The sequence below is a fragment of the Anolis carolinensis genome, unplaced genomic scaffold (assembly GCF_035594765.1).
Source record: "Anolis carolinensis isolate JA03-04 unplaced genomic scaffold, rAnoCar3.1.pri scaffold_11, whole genome shotgun sequence".
NCBI classification, from domain to species: Eukaryota; Metazoa; Chordata; class Lepidosauria; order Squamata; family Dactyloidae; genus Anolis; species Anolis carolinensis.
In genome coordinates this window covers 25,119,347-25,137,901 of record NW_026943822.1, presented here as the reverse complement: position 1 = coordinate 25,137,901, position 18,555 = coordinate 25,119,347, and the positions used below count along the sequence as shown (strand labels likewise).

At 44.8% G+C, this 18,555-nt stretch overlaps 2 protein-coding genes across 7 annotated transcripts in view; one reads left to right on the top strand and one right to left on the bottom strand.

Annotated features, from left to right (window-relative positions):
- unc13c (unc-13 homolog C) overlaps positions 1-290 on the bottom strand; it is a 47,922-nt gene extending 47,632 nt beyond the window's left edge. For 3 of the 4 annotated variants that reach the window (XM_062963388.1, XM_062963392.1, XM_062963393.1), the window contains exon 1: positions 158-290. The gene's annotated coding sequence lies outside the window, so the exon portion shown is untranslated. The remainder of the gene's footprint in view (positions 1-157) is intronic. The other variant, XM_062963389.1, reaches the window with a different exon arrangement.
- A 3,599-nt stretch (positions 291-3,889) lies between these two features.
- Positions 3,890-18,483, top strand: wdr72 (WD repeat domain 72). Of its 3 annotated transcripts, XM_062963128.1 has the most exons (20): positions 3,890-3,997; positions 8,246-8,408; positions 8,589-8,695; positions 9,032-9,110; positions 9,268-9,442; positions 9,547-9,623; positions 9,986-10,105; positions 10,463-10,608; positions 10,694-10,799; positions 10,962-11,103; positions 11,197-11,451; positions 11,885-12,108; positions 12,195-12,390; positions 12,479-12,669; positions 13,473-14,203; positions 15,396-15,481; positions 15,577-15,659; positions 15,752-15,893; positions 18,087-18,194; positions 18,334-18,483. In XM_062963128.1, the coding sequence occupies exons 2-20, from the start codon at positions 8,256-8,258 to the stop codon at positions 18,387-18,389; spliced, it is 3,177 nt and encodes a 1,058-aa protein (XP_062819198.1). In that variant the 5' UTR covers positions 3,890-3,997; positions 8,246-8,255; the 3' UTR covers positions 18,390-18,483. The 3 variants fall into 3 exon arrangements, with proteins under 3 accessions (XP_062819198.1, XP_062819196.1, XP_062819197.1); XM_062963126.1 differs by having other exon boundaries at positions 8,246-8,695; XM_062963127.1 differs by having other exon boundaries at positions 8,201-8,695.
- The last annotated feature ends 72 nt before the right edge of the window (positions 18,484-18,555 follow it).

The following is an 18,555-nucleotide window of genomic DNA, read 5'->3' as shown; positions in this document are numbered from 1 at the left end:
TTTGGACTACAACTCCCACAATTCCTAGCAGCCTACCGGCTGCTAGGAATTGTGGGAGTTGTAGTCCAAAACACCTGAAGGGAAGGAGGGAGGGCCCGGGTTGGCCCAGGCCGGCTTTGTGGGCCTCTCTGAGGGAAGCCATGCGACGAAGCTTTACCTCAGCCTTCTCCTCCGGCCTCGGCCTCGACTCTGAGGGAGGACGGAAGCCCCCGAGGGTCCTTCTTCTGGCCTCGGACCGCGCCCGCCTCCTCCGACGCCGTCCACCTTCCTGCCTTCCCTCCGTCTCTTCAGCCGGCAGAGGGCGCAGCGGAGCGCGCTCTAAGCCCCGCCCCCTCTCCCCAAAGCCCCGCCCCTCTCCCCAAAGCCCCGCCCCCTTTGTGGAATTATTTTTCTTTTTGCAATCTGTATGTGTTTCAATTAGGCTGTGAAACGAAATAACAATAACTATTAATAATAGTGAGAAATAAAGAGAAAGAAATGACATTATAATATATATAACGATATATATGATGTATAATAATCTATAATATATATGATATATATAATATACAATAGTAATTATATATATGATGTATAATAATCTATAATATATATGATATATATAATATAAAAATAATATAACATATATAATGTATAAAAATCTATAATATATATGATATATATAATATACAATAGTAATTATATATATGATGTATAATAATCTATAATATATATGATATATATAATATACAATAAAAATAATATAATATATATGATGTATAAAAATCTATAATATATATGATATATATAATATACAATAGTAATTATATATATGATGTATAATAATCTATAATATATATGATATATATAATATACAATAAAAATAATATAATATATATGATGTATAAAAATCTATAATATATATGATATATATAATATACAATAGTAATTATATATATGATGTATAATAATCTATAATATATATGATATATATAATATAAAAATAATATAACATATATAATGTATAAAAATCTATAATATATATGATATATATAATATACAATAGTAATTATATATATGATGTATAATAATCTATAATATATATGATATATATAATATAAAAATAGTATAATATATATAATGTATAATAATCTATAATCTATATGATATATATAACATACAATAATAATGACTTATATGATGTATAATAATCTATAATATATATGATATATATAATATAAAAATAATATAATATATATAATGTATAATAATCTATAATCTATATGATATATATAACATACAATAATAATGACTTATATGATGTATAATAATTTATAATATATATGATGTATATAATATAAAAATAATATAATATATATAATGTATAATAATCTATAATCTATATGATATATATAACATACAATAATAATGACTTATATGATGTATAATAATTTATAATATATATGATATATATAATATAAAAATAATATAATATATATAATGTATAATAATCTATAATCTATATGATATATATAACATACAATAATAATGACTTATATGATGTATAATAATTTATAATATATATGATGTATATAATATAAAAATAATATAAAATATATATGATGTATAGTAATCTATAATATATATGATATATATAATATACAATAGTAATTATATATATGATGTATAATAATCTATAATATATATGATATATATAATATAAAAATAATATAATATATATAATGTATAATAATCTATAATCTATATGATATATATAACATACAATAATAATGACTTATATGATGTATAATAATTTATAATATATATGATATATATAATATAAAAATAATATAATATATATAATGTATAATAATCTATAATCTATATGATATATATAACATACAATAATAATGACTTATATGATGTATAATAATTTATAATATATATGATATATATAATATAAAAATAATATAATATATATAATGTATAATAATCTATAATCTATATGATATATATAACATACAATAATAATGACTTATATGATGTATAATAATTTATAATATATATGATATATATAATATAAAAATAATATAATATATATAATGTATAATAATCTATAATCTATATGATATATATAATATACAATAGTAATTATATATATGATGTATAATAATCTATAATATATATGATATATATAATATAAAAAATATAATATATAATGTATAATAATCTATAATCTATATGATATATATAACATACAATAATAATGACTTATATGATGTATAATAATTTATAATATATATGATGTATATAATATAAAAATAATATAAAATATATATGATGTATAGTAATCTATAATATATATGATATATATAATATACAATAATAATGATATATATGATGTGTAATAATTTATAATATATATGATGTATAAAATATACAATAATAATAATAATCTATAATATACCATATGATTATATATATATATATATATATATATATATATATATATATATAATATACAATAATATTAATATATAATAATAGATATGATGTATAATAATATAATATATATATATATTATATATACAGTAGAGTCTCACTTATCCAACATAAACGGGCCGGCAAAACGTTGGATAAGCGAATATGTTGGATAATAAGGAAAGATTAAGGAAAAGCCTATTCAACATCAAAATAGGTTATGATTTTACAAATTAAGCACCAAAACATCATGTTATACAACAAATTTGACATTACACATTAATGCTACGTAGTAATTACTGCATTTACAAATTTAGCACCAAAATATCACAATGCATTGAAAACATTGACTACAAAAATGCATTGGATAATCCAGAACGTTGGATAAGTGAGACTCTACTGTATATAACATAAAAAATAATATAATATATGTATGATGTATAATAATCTATAATATATATGATATATATATAATATACAATAATAATAATATATAATATACATGATGTATAATAATCTATAATATATATGATATATATAATATCCAATAATAATAATCTATAATATATATGATGTATAATAATCTATAATACATATAATATATAATAATATATATGATGTATAATAATATATAATATACTCTATTTAATATACTATAATAATATATAATAATATATATGATATATAATAATATTATATATACACACACACACACACATACAATAATAATATTAGAGGCCCCTTCTAGCTCTAGGAATCTATTATTATTACTACTTAGCTGGGGCCGGATGGCCATCTGTCAGGAGGGATCAGAGTCTATTATTATTATTAATATTATTATTATTATGCAGAGTCTGGATTGCTATCTGTCGAGAGGGATTAGATGGTGCTCTTTTTGCATGAAGTTAGAAGCGGGTTGGACTGGATGGCCTTTGGGGTCTCCTCCAACTCTAGGAGCCTATTATCATCATCATCATCATCATTATTATTAACCAGGGGCTGGATGGCCATCTGTTGGGAGGGATTAGATGGTGCTCTTCCTGCGTGAAGGCAGAAATGGGTCAGACTGGATGGCCTTTGGGGTCCCCTCCAATTCTAGGAGTCTATTATTAGTATTAGGAGTCTATTATTATTATTATTATTATTATTATTATTATTATTATTATTATTATTATTGCCCAGGGTCTGGATGGCCATCTGTCGGGAGGGATCAGATGGTGCCTTCCTTGCCCGTGTTCCCAATGGCAAAGCAAACTCCCAAAAGTGGTGCCACCCCGCCCTCTGGTGGCCGCGCGCGGAACGGCAGCTGCTGCCCACTGGTCCTCAATGTCACGACAGGTAAGACTTTTTCATGCCTGGTGGGCGGGGCTTGGGGCAGGTGAGGGCGGGGCCTAGTGGTGGCCGGTTCCCTCCGCTCCCCACCGGGACAGAAAGGGCTGGACCTCCGAAGGAAGGAAGGAAGGAAGGAAGGAGACAGGGAGGCAGGAGGAGGAGGAAGAGCCCACCGCCCTCTCTCTCTCTCTCTCTCTCTTTCCAGGTGAGTGAATGGGGGTCGGGGGGGGGGGGGTCTTCCAACCCAGAGAGGGTCCTGCTCGCTCTCCTGACTCCCCCTCCTTCCTTCTTTTCTTTCTTTCTTTCTTTCTTTCTTTCTTTCTTTCTTTCTTTCTTTCTTTCTTTCTTTCTTTTTCCTTCCTTCCTTCCTTCCTACTTTCCTTCTTATCTTCCTTCCTTCTTTCATTCCTTCAGTTCCTTCCTTCCATCCATCGTTGATTCACTGGTTCCTTCCTTCCTTCCTTTTTTCCTTCCTTCCTTCCTTCCTTCCTTCCTACTTTCCTTCTTATCTTCCTTCCTTCTTTCATTCCTTCAGTTCCTTCCTTCCATCCATCGTTGATTCACTGGTTCCTTCCTTCCTTCCTTTTTTCCTTCCTTCCTTCCTTCCTTCCTTCCTTCCTTCTTTCCTTCTTATCTTCCTTCCTTCTTTCATTCCTTCAGTTCGTTCCTTCCTTCCTTCCATCGTTGATTCACTGGTTCCTTCCTTCCTTCCTTTTTTCCTTCCTTTCTTCATTCCTTCCTTTTTTCGTTCGTAGGTTTGTTGGTTCCTTTCTTCTTTTCTTTTTATCTCCTTTCCTTTTTTCTTTCCTTCCTTCCTTATTTCCTTCCTTTGTTCCTTCTTTCCTTCCTTCCCATCTTCCTTCTTTCCCTTGTTCTTTCTTTCTTCAATCCTTCCTTTATTCTTTCCTTCCTTCTTTTATTCCTTCCTTCCTATCTTCATTCCTTCCTTCTTTCATTTGTTGCTTCATTGGCTCATTTGTTGGTTAGTTCCTTCTCTCCTTCCTTCCTTCCTTCCTTCCTTCCTTCCTTCCTTCCTTCCTATTTTCATTCCTTCCTTCTTTCGTTCATTGGTTTGCTGGTTCCCTTCTTCTTTTCTTTTTATCTTCTTTCCTTCCTTCCCATCTTCCTTCTTTCCCTTGTTCTTTCTTTAATTCCTTCCTTCTTTCCTTCCTTCCTATCTTCATTCCTTCCTTCTTTCATTTGTTGCTTCATTGGCTCATTTGTTGGTTAGTTCCTTCTCTCCTTCCTTCCTTCCTTCCTTCCTTCCTTCCTTCCTTCCTTCCTTCCTTCCTTCCTATTTTCATTCCTTCCTTCTTTCGTTCATTGGTTTGCTGGTTCCCTTCTTCTTTTCTTTTTATCTTCTTTCCTTCCTTCCCATCTTCCTTCTTTCCCTTGTTCTTTCTTTCTTCAATCCTTCCTTTATTCTTTCCTTTCTTCTTTTATTCCTTCCTTCCTATCTTCATTCCTTCCTTCTTTCATTTGTTGCTTCATTGGCTCATTTGTTGGTTAGTTCCTTCTCTCCTTCCTTCCTTCCTTCCTTCCTTCCTTCCTTCCTTCCTTCCTTCCTTCCTATTTTCATTCCTTCCTTCTTTCGTTCATTGGTTTGCTGGTTCCCTTCTTCTTTTCTTTTTATCTTCTTTCCTTCCTTCCCATCTTCCTTCTTTCCCTTGTTCTTTCTTTAATTCCTTCCTTCTTTCCTTCCTTCCTATCTTCATTCCTTCCTTCTTTCATTTGTTGCTTCATTGGCTCATTTGTTGGTTAGTTCCTTCTCTCCTTCCTTCCTTCCTTCCTTCCTTCCTTCCTTCCTTCCTTCCTTCCTTCCTTCCTTCCTATTTTCATTCCTTCCTTCTTTCGTTCATTGGTTTGCTGGTTCCCTTCTTCTTTTCTTTTTATCTTCTTTCCTTCCTTCCCATCTTCCTTCTTTCCCTTGTTCTTTCTTTCTTCAATCCTTCCTTTATTCTTTCCTTTCTTCTTTTATTCCTTCCTTCCTATCTTCATTCCTTCCTTCTTTCATTTGTTGCTTCATTGGCTCATTTGTTGGTTAGTTCCTTCTCTCCTTCCTTCCTTCCTTCCTTCCTTCCTTCCTTCCTTCCTTCCTTCCTTCCTTCCTTCCTATTTTCATTCCTTCCTTCTTTCGTTCATTGGTTTGCTGGTTCCCTTCTTCTTTTCTTTTTATCTTCTTTCCTTCCTTCCCATCTTCCTTCTTTCCCTTGTTCTTTCTTTAATTCCTTCCTTCTTTCCTTCCTTCCTATCTTCATTCCTTCCTTCTTTCATTTGTTGCTTCATTGGCTCATTTGTTGGTTAGTTCCTTCTCTCCTTCCTTCCTTCCTTCCTTCCTTCCTTCCTTCCTTCCTTCCTTCCTTCCTTCCTTCCTATTTTCATTCCTTCCTTCTTTCGTTCATTGGTTTGCTGGTTCCCTTCTTCTTTTCTTTTTATCTTCTTTCCTTCCTTCCCATCTTCCTTCTTTCCCTTGTTCTTTCTTTAATTCCTTCCTTCTTTCCTTCCTTCCTATCTTCATTCCTTCCTTCTTTCATTTGTTGCTTCATTGGCTCATTTGTTGGTTAGTTCCTTCTCTCCTTCCTTCCTTCCTTCCTTCCTTCCTTCCTTCCTTCCTATTTTCATTCCTTCCTTCTTTCGTTCATTGGTTTGCTGGTTCCCTTCTTCTTTTCTTTTTATCTTCTTTCCTTCCTTCCCATCTTCCTTCTTTCCCTTGTTCTTTCTTTAATTCCTTCCTTCTTTCCTTCCTTCCTATTTTCATTCCTTTTTTCTTTCATTTGTTGCTTAATAATAATAATAATAATAAATCAAATCCTAGAGTCAGAAGGGACACCCTCCCCCCAGCCCACCATAAAGACACAATCCGATCCCTCCTGACAGATGGCCACACAGACTCTGCTTATAGCACAATCAAACCCCTTGACAGAAGGCTGTGCAACCACTGCTTAGTAATAATAATAATACTAAATACTAAATAATAATAATAATAATTGTTATTATTATTTTATTATGACACAGCAAACAAGATAGTGATACGAAATCCAGCATATCTACCTTGTTTGCTGTGTCATAATAAAATAATAATAATAGAATCCTAGTGTCAGAAGAGATCCTACAAGGGCCACCCAGCCTCCCATAAAGAGAGACACAATCCGATCCCTCCCGACAGATGGCCACACAGGCTCGGCTTATATCACAATCAAATCCTCTTGACAGATGGTCACCCAGCCACTGCTTAGTAATAATACTACTACTAATTAATATTAATAATAATAGAATCCTAGTGTCAGAAGAGATCCCACAAGGGCCACCCAGCCTCCCATAACGAGAGACACAATCCGATCCCTCCCGACAGATGGCCACCCAGCCCGAGAGGCATTACTGCAGGCGTGGGATAAATAAAAGGTGTGTTTGTGGAGGAGGCGATGGCTCTGGACGGCGTTCCTCCCCCTCTTTGCTTCCTTCCAAAGGCTCCTTGTGTTGATTGTCAACATCGGCGGAAGCCAAAGGGAGCCGAGCCTGACCCACAACCAGAGCCAGCCGCCCCGAGGGAGAGGCCCAAGGTTACCCCAAGGGGAAGCCTCCCAGTCCCTCCCAGTCCCTCCCAGTGCCTCATTCCGCAGTTAAAAGAAAGGAAAGGCCAGAGAAAGAAGCATCAATTTTATTGAATGGGTTGAGATTCATATGAGGTCCATGAGGTTGGATAGATGGCCATCTGTTGGGAAGGTTTTGATTGTGCTTTTCCCGCCAGGCAGAAGGCGGTTGGACTAGATAACCTTTGGGGTCCCTTCTGACTCTATTGACTTTTACCTGCCTGGCATGAAGAGGTTGGACTGGATGGCCTTTGGGGGTCCCTTCCGACTCTAGGGATTCTAGAGCTGCCTTTGGATGGCCATCTGTTGGGAGGTTTTTGATTGTGCTTTTCTTGCTTGGTACAAGGTTGGATGGCCTTCCAACTCTAGGATTTTATAGCCCACTCTCTCTAGTAACCCATTAAAGTCTATAAGGCTGGATGGCTATCTGCTGGGGGTGCTTCGATTGTGCGTTTCTTTCCTGGTAGAAGGTTGGTCTGGATGTCCTTTGGGGTCCCTACCAACTTTAAGGATTCTGTAGCTGTCTCTCTCCATTAAACCATTAATGTCTATGAGGTTGGATGGTGGTGCTTATGAGATGACCATCTGCCGGGGATGCTTAGAACGTGCTTTTCTTGCCTGGCAAAAGGGGGTTGGAGTAGATGACCTTTGGGGGTCCCTTCCGACTCTAGGATTCTATATCCCCCTTTCTCTGTGAACATGTTGTCTATAGGAAACCCACTAAGATCTATGAGGTTGGATAGCTATGCTTAGAATGCGTTTTACTTGCCTTTGAGGGTCACTTCTGACTCTAGGACTTCTCTCGCCCTCTTTTTCAGTGCACACACGAACGCCTGGTCTCCGTGTCCGTGTCTCTCTTGCAGGGTCCCGAGCATGACGCCCCCGGTGCAGGTGGTGGCCCTGTGGGGCCGGGCGCCCCCCGCGCACAGCATCACGGCGGTCCTGGTGGCCGAAGACCAGCACACCTTGCTCACGGGCAGCCGGGAGGGGCAGCTGGGCCTCTGGGACCTCTCCCTGGACCTCAAGGTGGGCCGAGAAGGGAACGCATGGCATATGCTCAGAGCAGGGGAGCGCACAACACCCATGCGCCTGCTCTCACACTACACAGGCCGGTTGTATTTATTTCGAAGCCGAAGGGCGAGAGTCTTGGTTTGGTGTTTGCAGAGAGCGGCTGGCATGCCTTGGATGGTCTTCCTCCTCTTCCAGGTCTCGTCCAGGCAGCTGCTCTTCGGCCACGCGGCCCCCGTGACCTGCTTGGCCAAGGCCAGGGATTTTGAGAAGCAGCCCTTCGTGGTCAGCGCTGCCGAGGACGGGTCAGTGGCCTGGAAACTCTAGAGAGGGGTCCCCAGAGGATATCTAGTCCGGCCCCGTTCTGCTCAGGGCAACCACAACAATGGCCATCCCACCTCACAGACAATAGCGGGTTCACGGAGAAAGAGAGCTATAGAATCCTAGGGTTGGAAGGGACCCCAAAGGCCATCTGGTCCAATCCCCATAAACGAGAAGCACCATATAAGCCCTCCCGACAGATGGCCATCCAGTCTCTGCTTAAAAACCTCTGGAGACTCCAAGGTAGTTCATTCTGATCAGCGTATGCCTGCTGGTCCTCCTTCATAACCAAAGTAATATCACATCTCTCTTTCCGGCAGGGAAATGTGTGTTTGGGACGTCTCCCGCGGGGAATGCGTGGAGGAGGCCCGGCTCCCCTTCCGGCACTCGGCCATCTGCGTAAGTGACAACCTACAGTAACTTGGAGACTGCCCGTATGTTATATTATATCAAACTTCAGCCCTTCAGGTGTTTTGGACTCCAGCTCCCACAATTCCTTAATTTCTTCTTTTTTCCCCCCTGCTGTTACGGATGATGTCGGATTGGACTGGCCCAGTATTACCACAGCTCCTTCCGGATGCCCGGCGAGGGCTGGCTCCTCTGCTGTGGTCACTACGACGGCATCCTGGTCTTGGACGCCGGGACGCTGGACGTGCTGCACACCTTGACCACTTCCCAGGCCCCCGACTGGGTCAGCTGCATGTGCCTGGCCCACTCCCCCAGGATACAGGGTAATATCCCTGAGGCAGACCTCTGCTCCCACCGGTCCAGGTGGCACCTCGAATCCCGCTCTAATGGCTCAGCCTCATCTCCTCCTTTTTCTTCCCCCCGGCAGAGGATTCTCTCATCGCCGTCTCATCCACGGGGACCCTGAGCGCCTGGGATCTCTCCTCTTCGATCAGCAGGATCCAGGTCAGCGGTCGCGGGGGGTCGCGGAAGTCAAAGAGGGGGCCCTTCAGTGCCACCCTCTTTGTTAGGGAATTATCAAGAACATAGAACCAAAAACTGAGAGCTGTTCACCTGAAGACAACGTTGCTCTCACAAAGGATTGTACCAATAAGAACCACTTTAATGGGCCTCCATCCCTCCCATAACATCGTTCCTCATGCACCTGCTTTTCCTCTCCTTATCTCTAAGCTGCTGAGAAAAGAGAAGAAATACATACATTCCAAAGGACTTTCAGGAGTCATGGGGAAGGGACTCCCTCAACCTATCCTAAAGCTAACTAACTGTTCCTCATTGACTTCCAACACTCTTTTCTTCCTCGTCTGCAGGACGGTCAGAGGGTCGTCGAGAGGGAGTCCAGGGCGCTCGGCCAGGCTCCCTGCCGCGCCATCCGCTTCTGCCCCTTCACCGAGCGGCTGCTCCTGGCCATCTTCTCCTCCTGCTGGAAGGTAACGGCTGGCGGGACCTCATGGGGAGGGGGTCGCTTTGGTCTGGAGGGGCTGCGGGAGTGTCCAGCCTCTGGAAGTCCAGGGGGACACGCTTTGCCCTTCCTGACGTTGCAAGCGTTTTCCAAGAGAATCCCCGTCAACCAGAGAAACAACATCCTGTATCTTTGCATTTCATTTTTCCCCGCCTAGGTGTTGGAATTCATTGTGTTAGTTCTGGCCAATCTGCTCTCCCACCCGTTAAGGTCCTTCTGAATCCTGATCCTGTCCTTCGGAGTATTATCTCCTAATTTGGTGAAAGCCACCCCGCTTCCTCCGTCCCTCCCGTACAGTTACATGTCTTCCTTCCTGCGTCCACAGGTGTACGACTACTGCGACTTCTCCTTGCTGTGGACGGAGCCCAGCCCCCCGGGAGGCGCCTTTGCGGGCGGAGAGGTCCTGGCCGCTTACCGCCTGATCGTCTGGACGGAGGACGGACGCGGCTTCATCTACCAGCTGATGAATAGGTCCGGCCGGGAAGCACGTCGGGAGTCCTGCTATGAGGACCTGTCTTCTTGCCTCGTGCCTTGACCCCTTTCCTTGACTCCACAGCGGCCTTTCGCAGAGCGTCCAGAATCAGTCCGGCGGCGGCAGAGGAGTCCTCAAGGAGACGCTGCGCCCGCTACTGCTCTGTTCCACCGACGGGGAGGATCACAAGGTAACATGTCAAATACCTTGTGTTGTGTGCTGAGGTGGCAGAAAGGGGTTGGGCTAGATGGCCCATGGGGTCTCTTCCGACTCTTATTATTCTATGATTCGAGTAAGGCTTGGCGTGTTTCCTAAGACCTGACCATAACAGCTCTCCCTTTCTCCAAAACAGAGTTCCTCTTGCGTCATGGGCTTCATGAACCAGAGGAAAGAGCCCTTTTATAAGATCCTGTGCTCCGGAGACGTTTCCGGGAGAGTGGCGCTGTGGCACATCCCCGACGTCCCCGTTTCCACGCTGGACGGCTCCCCCAAAGGTCAGGGTGGCTAACCTTTGTTGAAGTCAGGGGGGTCAGGAGTCCAAGATGGGACTGTTAATGGTCTGCATCACCCCCTGTCTTTTCCTGCAGAGATCCCCAGAGCATCCTCTTGCGACCTGTGGGAGGACTTCCTCGCTCACCACCCTCTTGCGGACGGAGGCTTCTGGGGCCGGCTATGGGGGGCCGACGGGGTCGAGAGGGGCCCCGCCCCAGTGGTGTCCTCCTCCCTGTACATCCCCAGCCTGGACACACTTGTCTGGGGCTGCGAGGACGGAAGTGTTGTGGTGCTTCCTGCTCTGGCCGTGGCCAAGGCCTCGCTCCTGGAGGAGCCTCTCCCCCCGAAAGGTGAGTGGCGCCCGAGGACTGACTCCGACTGGGAGTCCCTGATTCTATAGTCCTCTGTGATGACAGCCATCTCCAGGTGGGGCATGTGCTTCCTTGCTGAACTGTCAGAGCTCTGCCAGCCGCTCTCCAATCTCGTAGTCAAAGGCAGTCCAGAAACATACACAGGAAGCAGTCCGTAATAAGGGCCAAGCAGGAGAAAAGTCAAAAGTCCGTTCCAAAAGGGTCAATGTCTGATAATCTCACCACTGTCCAAGATATGCGCCAAATCAAAGTCCAAACACTGTAGTCAAAGTCCATTCCTGTAGTCACCAACAGGAATACTGGCTGTAGCTCTTCCAAGACGTTGCTCCCAGCAAAGCGCTGTTCCAGCCACCAGCTATAACCACCACTGCAGCGCATCCCCTCTCTCCTTTCCTCCCTCCCTCTCTTCCAGAGGCCCTTCCGCGCCGGACACTCTGTGGCCACAGCGCCGCGGTGACCGCCCTGCTGTATCCGCATGGCCGCTTGGCCCGCTTCGACCCCAGCTGGCTGCTCTCCGGGAGCCGGGACTCCCGCGTTGCCTGGTGGGACATGTTCACCGGGGAGCAGCTCCACTGCTTTGCGCTGCACGAGTCGGGCCCTGTCACGGACCTGCTGCTCTCCTCAGAGAACTACAGAGTAAGTGTGGCATTGAGGCGGAAGCCACGGGGATCAAGGGCTCTTCGCCAGGCCTCGTTTTGAGCCTCGAAAACCCCTCTCTGCAGTTCCAGGGTCACCGGCTGGTGGGCTGCGTCTGCGGGGAGCGCTCCGTGGCGCTGCTGCTGCTCCAGGAGCGGAGGTGCCTCTTGCAGGCCAGCAAGCACCTCTCCCCCGTGAAGACCCTCCGGTGGCACCCGGCCCAGAGCCTCCTGGCCGTCGGATGCGAGGACGGCTCCGTCTACGTCTGGGACATCGAGACAGGTGACCGGAAGGGCCACTCTACCTCCTGGGTTCAAGGGGTCCCTACTTGGAAGCCTTTGTGATTTCCTGCTTTCCCTTTTTGCCACAGGAGCCCTGGAGCGCCACGAAAGCGGGGAGAGGGCCAAGGCCATCCTGGCTTCCTGCGAAGACTCCGTCACGGTGGCCGCCGAGCCTTTGCTTCGGGCCATCGAAGGAGGTCAGGGCCCGGCCTCCCCGTCCTTCTCCGGCTCCTGCAAATCCGGCCTCACTCTGCAAGAAGAGCCTTCTTCCAGCCTCTGGGTGAGTGGCCGTTGTGCAGGAAGTCACCCAGGTCGAGGGGCTCACCTTCCAGCCCAAAAGTTGCAATGAGTGCTTGGTCCCCACTGTTGCCTATCACCTCAGAGCTGCTTTTGCAGAGCCATCTTTGAGGCCTGGAAACCTGCTGGGAGGTGAAAGGTTCCCATTTATCTTGACAGGATTGAGTTTGGAGCACCATCCCATTTGTTATTGCACTGCATCCCAGCATTATTGCACTGCACCCCATTTGTTATTGCATCCCATTTGTTATGGCAATACTTACCATTTGTTACTGCATTGCATCCCAGTGCTATTGCATTGCATCTCATTTGTTGTTGCAATGTATCTTATTTGTTATTGCATTGCATCCCAGCATTATTGCACTGCATTTGATTTGTAATTGCACTGCACCCCATTTGTTATTGCATCCCATGTGTTATGGCAATACATACCATTTGTAACTGCATTGAATCCTTTTTGCTATTGCATTGCATCCCATTTGTTATTGCATTGCATTCCAGCATTATTTCACTGCACCCCATTTGTTATTGTATCCCATTTGTTATGGCAATACATACCATTTGTTACTGCATTGCATCCCAGTGCTATTGCATTGCATCTCATTTGTTGTTGCATTGTATCTTATTTGTAATTGCATTGCATCCCAGCATTATTGCATTGCATCCTTTTTGTTATTGCATTGCATCCTTTTTGTTATTGCATTGCATCCTTTTTGTTAGTGCACTGCATCCCATTTGCTATTACATTTGACTAATTCCCCTTTGTCCTCTCTTTCTCCCTTCCAGACGGCCCCAGCCTGGCCTTGCCAAGGGCCAATGACCGTCCTGCCGGTGGGGGCTGCCAGAGGGGTCCCGGTGGGCTTCCACCTCCTGCTCTTTGACCTGGAGAGCGCGCTGGAGGGGCTGCAGTCTCCACCACCACACTTCCGGCGTCCGTCCCAGAGCAACAGCGGTCCCTTGAAGAGGGCCAAGACCTCCATCGGGAAGCGGAGGGCCACGCTGCGTCTGCACAGGGGCCGGGGCTCGGGGCCCCTTTCTGCTTCGGGAGCCGTGGGGACAGAGAGCGCTGTCACGGCAGGACACGGCAGGGGCCACGGCGGGAGCCCCAAGAAGGGCAAGAGTGCCGCGAGGAAGGCCAAGAGGCTGGCCGCGGGGACAGTGGCGGTGGGGCCGGTGTCCGGCGCAGAGGTGGCCCGATTGTTCCTGTCCTGCCTGCTCCCTTGGGGGTCCGAGGGGGCTCCGGAGGGGAACTCCTTACGGGAAATGGGCCTCCGGAAGGCGCTCTGCCCGCTGTCCCTCGGCCACCTCTCCAGGGGAGGCCACCTGGCCCTGGACACTCCTCCACGGCGGAGGTCGCAGGACGGGAACCTCTTATCTGGCCGTGTACCAGACCTGTGCGAGAAGTACCGGAGCGTCGCCCAAAGCAGTGGCCGCGAGGAGCCCCCGGTCCTGGATTCCTTGATAAGCCGGATGTGCTTGGTCCAGAGGCGGCTTTGGATGCCTTCCGAAAGTATCAGGTAGACTTTCTCTCTTCAGAGACGGTTAACTGTATTTCATCCCATAATAGTCGCAACCCCCCCCCCCCCCCCATTTTCCTGGGTGGCAACACTGGTATTTCTGTGTCCTTCGCATAAGAGTCGCAGAGCTGTTTGGAACTCATTCCTTCCCGAAAGTATCAAGTAGACACTTTCTCTCTTCAGAGACGGTTATTTCATCCCATAATAGTTGCACCCCCATTTTTCTGGGTAGCAAGATTGGTATTTTTGTGTCCTTCGCATAAGAGTCGCAGAGCTGTTTGGGATTGATTCTCTCCTTCCAATTTAAAGTTAGATTTGAAGGTCTAACACAGGCATGGGCAAACTTTGGCCCTCCTCCAGGTATTTTGGACTTCACCGCCCACAATTCCTAAGAGCAGGTCACAAAGCAACTTAACTTACAGATTAACTATATTTCACTGCATAATAGTCAAACCCGCATTTTTGGGGGTGACAAGATTGGCATTTTTGTGTTCCTTGCATAAGAGTGGATTTCACAGCTCACAATTCCTAACAGCCAGTCACGAAGAAAGTTAACTGACGGAATAACTGTATTTCATCACATAATAGTTGCACCCCAATTTTTTGGGTTGGAAATATTTTTACTTTTATGTTCCTCACATAAAAGTCGCAGAGCCATTTGGGACTCCTTTACATTTTAAAGTTAGATTAGAAGGTCTCAGGTTTTTAAAATCTGGGGTTGTTGTGGAATTCCGAACTGTCTGGCCATGTTCCAGAAGCATTCTCTCCTGACATTTCGCCCACATCTATGGCAGGCATCCTCGGAGGTTGTGAGGTATTTTTGGGGGTGACAAGATTGGCATTTTTGTGTTCCTTGCATAAGAGTGGATTTCACTACTCACAATTCCTAACAGCCAGTCATGAAGATAGTTAACCGACGGGATAACTGTATTTCATCACATAATAGTTGCACCCCAATTTTTTGGGTTGGAAATATTTTTACTTTTTTGTTCCTCGCATAAGAGTCGCAGAGCCGTTTGGGACTCTTCCTTTACATTTTAAAGTTAGATTAGAAGGACTAACTCCGGTTTTTAAAATCTGGGGTTGTTGTGGAATCCCGAGCTGTTGGGCCATGTTCCAGAAGCATTCTCTCCTGACGTTTCGCCTACATCTATGGCAGGCATCCCTCTTCAATGCATCTCTCTTCATTCAGTCCGCAGAAAACGCAGCCTTCCTCCTCCTCCGCACGTAACAAACGCCGCCCCGGACCCCCGAGCCCTCAACAAGGACTTGCCGAAGGTGAGTATCCAAAGCAGTAGACATATTGTTGTTGTTGTTGTTTTGAATACTATTGGGACGAGTGGAGCCGATGATGACCCTATGGTTGCCTCCAGGTGTGTTTCCAGGCTCGGACAACCGGCAGGAGGATCCTTCCCTCCTGAAGCTCATTTCTTGTTGGCGGGACCAGTCCATAGAGGTGAGGCATAGATCCGCACACGCGTGTGTGTGCGTGTTGGGCATGTGCCGTGGCTTCCTTGGGTGCCTTCACTCCGTCTCCTTCTGCGTCAGGCGGTGGAGGCCATGCAGGCGGTGCTCATGGCCGAGGTCCACTGGGGCCGGAGGAAGACTCTGGCCAACGGCCACGGCCCCGCGCACGGAGAGGGACACCACGGCGGCCGGGCCGAGAGAAGGAAGAGCCCTGCCCTGACACGTGAGTGCCGGCACTTTGCCTCCCGTTTCGTTGCGGCAAGAGCGGATTTGCCATCTCTTGCTGAGGACGATAGTGACCCGAAGGCTGCCTCGCCGGCCACGATTGAGAGCCTTAAGCCCGATTAACCCGTAAGCCGCCATCACACCACACCGCCTTTCGCTTTTAAAACCCTGCGCCGGACGGACTCTAGTTAACCCCTTTAATTGGATTGGATCGGAGCCACAGAAGCATCCCAATTGGAGTGCGAGAGGGCTCCACCCGACCCTTCCCGACAGATGGCCACCCAGCCCACGCATCATAATAATATTCAGGAGCCACAGAATGAGAGTTGGAAGGGACCCCCAAGGGCTGTCCAGTTCAACTTCCGTCTGACAGGCAGAAAGGCACCATCTAACCTTTCCCAACAGATAGCCATCCACACAATAATAATAATAATAATGGAACCATGATAATAATAATGGAGTCATAGATCCACCCAGTCCAATCCTTTTCTGCCAGGCAGGAAAAGCACTATCCGCTCTATCCAGACAGATGGCCATCCAGCTCCTGCACAATATTTACAGTAGAGTCTCACTTATCCAAGCCTCTGGATAATCCAAGCCATTTTTGTAGCCAATGTTTTCAATATATCGTGATATTTTGGTGCTAAATTCGTAAATACAGTAATTACAACATAACATTACTGCGTATTGAACTACTTTTTCTGTCAAATTTGTTGTATAACATGATGTTTTGGTGCTTAATTTGTAAAATCATAACCTAATTTGAGGTTTAATAGGCTTTTTCTTAATCCCTCCTTAATATCCAAGATATTCGCTTATCCAAGCTTCTGCCGGCCCGTTTAGCTTGGATAAGTGAGACTCTACTGTAATAATAATAATGGAACCATGATAATAATAATGGAATCATAGATCCACCCAGTCTAATCCCTTTCTGCCAGGCAGGAAAAGCACTATCCGCTCTATCCAGACAGATGGCCATCCAGCTCCTGCACAATACTTACTTACTTACAATAATAATAATGATAATAATAATAATGATAATAATAGAACCATAGAATCTAAGAGTTGGAAGGGACCCCCAAGGGCCATCCTGCTGAACTTTCATCCGCAAGGCAGGAAGGCACCATCTAACCCATCCTGACAGACGGCCATCCATATATAATAATGATGATGGAAACATAATAATAATAATAATAGTAGTAGTAGTAATGGAACCATAGAAACCCTGAGTTGGAAGGAGCCACCCAGTCCAATCCTTTCCTGCCAGGCAGGAAAAGCACCATCCGATCCATCCCGACAGATAGCCATACAATCCTTGCGTAATAATAACAGAACTGTAGACTCCCCTGTCTTTGCACCTTAGTAGCATTGACGGTTGCCCCGTCCGCTTCCGTGTCTTGTTCTAGATCATTTCAGAAGGTAATTTCCACGCTTTGGGTTCTTTGCACATGAATTCGATTTGTCGCTGCTCGGAATTAAGTCCCGCTGAACCAATAGACACCACTTAAATGAGACGGTGGCTCCGGGCAATTCATGCCGTGTCGTAATTTCCAATTTGCCGTGACATGTTATCATCCCGTTTGGTTCAGGGATTCCTCCGCTCGTTTTGGTGGGGAAGTGATTGGCGGAGGAAAGAAGGGAGGAAGGAAGGGAAGAAAGAGAAGGAGAGAAGGGAGGGAGGGAGGGAGGAAAGAAGGAAGGAATGAAGGAAGAAAAGAAAGGGGAGAAGGGAGTAAGGAAAGAAGAGTTGGATGTTTGTAACTCAGGGGTGCTGTGTGTACATACACACGCACATATATACATACACATGTCATGATCTCCGATCTTTGACACAGAGCAAGCGCTGACAAAGAACAGATTTACCCTCTAGTATGTGAGAGCCCCTATATAAATGGGCTACAGAGAAGATTCTGGTATTCTGTACAATAAAACCTGTTGGAATCTACCAGCGTGTCTCTTGGTGCTTTCTTCTAGTGGAAGACTTACCCACAGCACAACTGGAAGAAGAGAATCTAACAACATATGATAGATACAGTATAACAGATTTGTAAGGGACCCCCAAAGACCATCCAGTCCACCCCATTTCTGTAACTTGGGGTGGCCCTGTATGAGGATGAGAGCAGCCTTGGGAGCAGGAGCATAAAGGTTGTGTATGACGTTTGCTACATCGGGCTTTTCTCCTCCTCTTTAGGGTCCAAGGGTGTCCGCAGTGGCAGCTTCTTCCCCGAGGGCGAGGAGGGGTCCTCATCCGCAGCAGGGACCGACCCGCGAAGGAAGCCGGACGAGCCGGACTGTGCAGGTGAGAAGGGAACCCTGGAAGCGCAGAATCGCACGTGTCGAAACCCATTAGTGTTCGTTTTGGTCACTCGGTTCTCTCATCTGTGGAGGTCCATTTGCCTCCCCCTCCTCATTTGGGTCTCTTTCTTTCTCTCTGGCAGACGAGAAGAAGCCGCTGCCTTGGATGGCCAAGGTCTGCTCCTGCAAGGTGTGCTGATGGACCTCCGGATGCATCCTCCTCCTTCCAATTTGTAACACATAGGCCAACTTGTCAACCAGGGTTAATTCAATTAAACAACACAAACTGGGAATCTTGGTTATCTTTGTTGGGTTTCCAAGTCAACACTTTCTTTCCTTCCTTGCAAACACATCCTTCTCGCAAC

Bases quoted from the DNA above. Each gene is read 5' to 3' on its own strand.
- wdr72 (XM_062963126.1), top strand. From the start codon at position 8,256: ATGACGCCCCCGGTGCAGGTGGTGGCCCTGTGGGGCCGGGCGCCCCCC. The intron at 15,482-15,576 runs GTGAGTATCCAA...GGTTGCCTCCAG, and splicing joins TCAACAAGGACTTGCCGAAG to GTGTGTTTCCAGGCTCGGAC. The intron at 15,894-18,086 runs GTGAGTGCCGGC...CCTCCTCTTTAG, and splicing joins GAAGAGCCCTGCCCTGACAC to GGTCCAAGGGTGTCCGCAGT.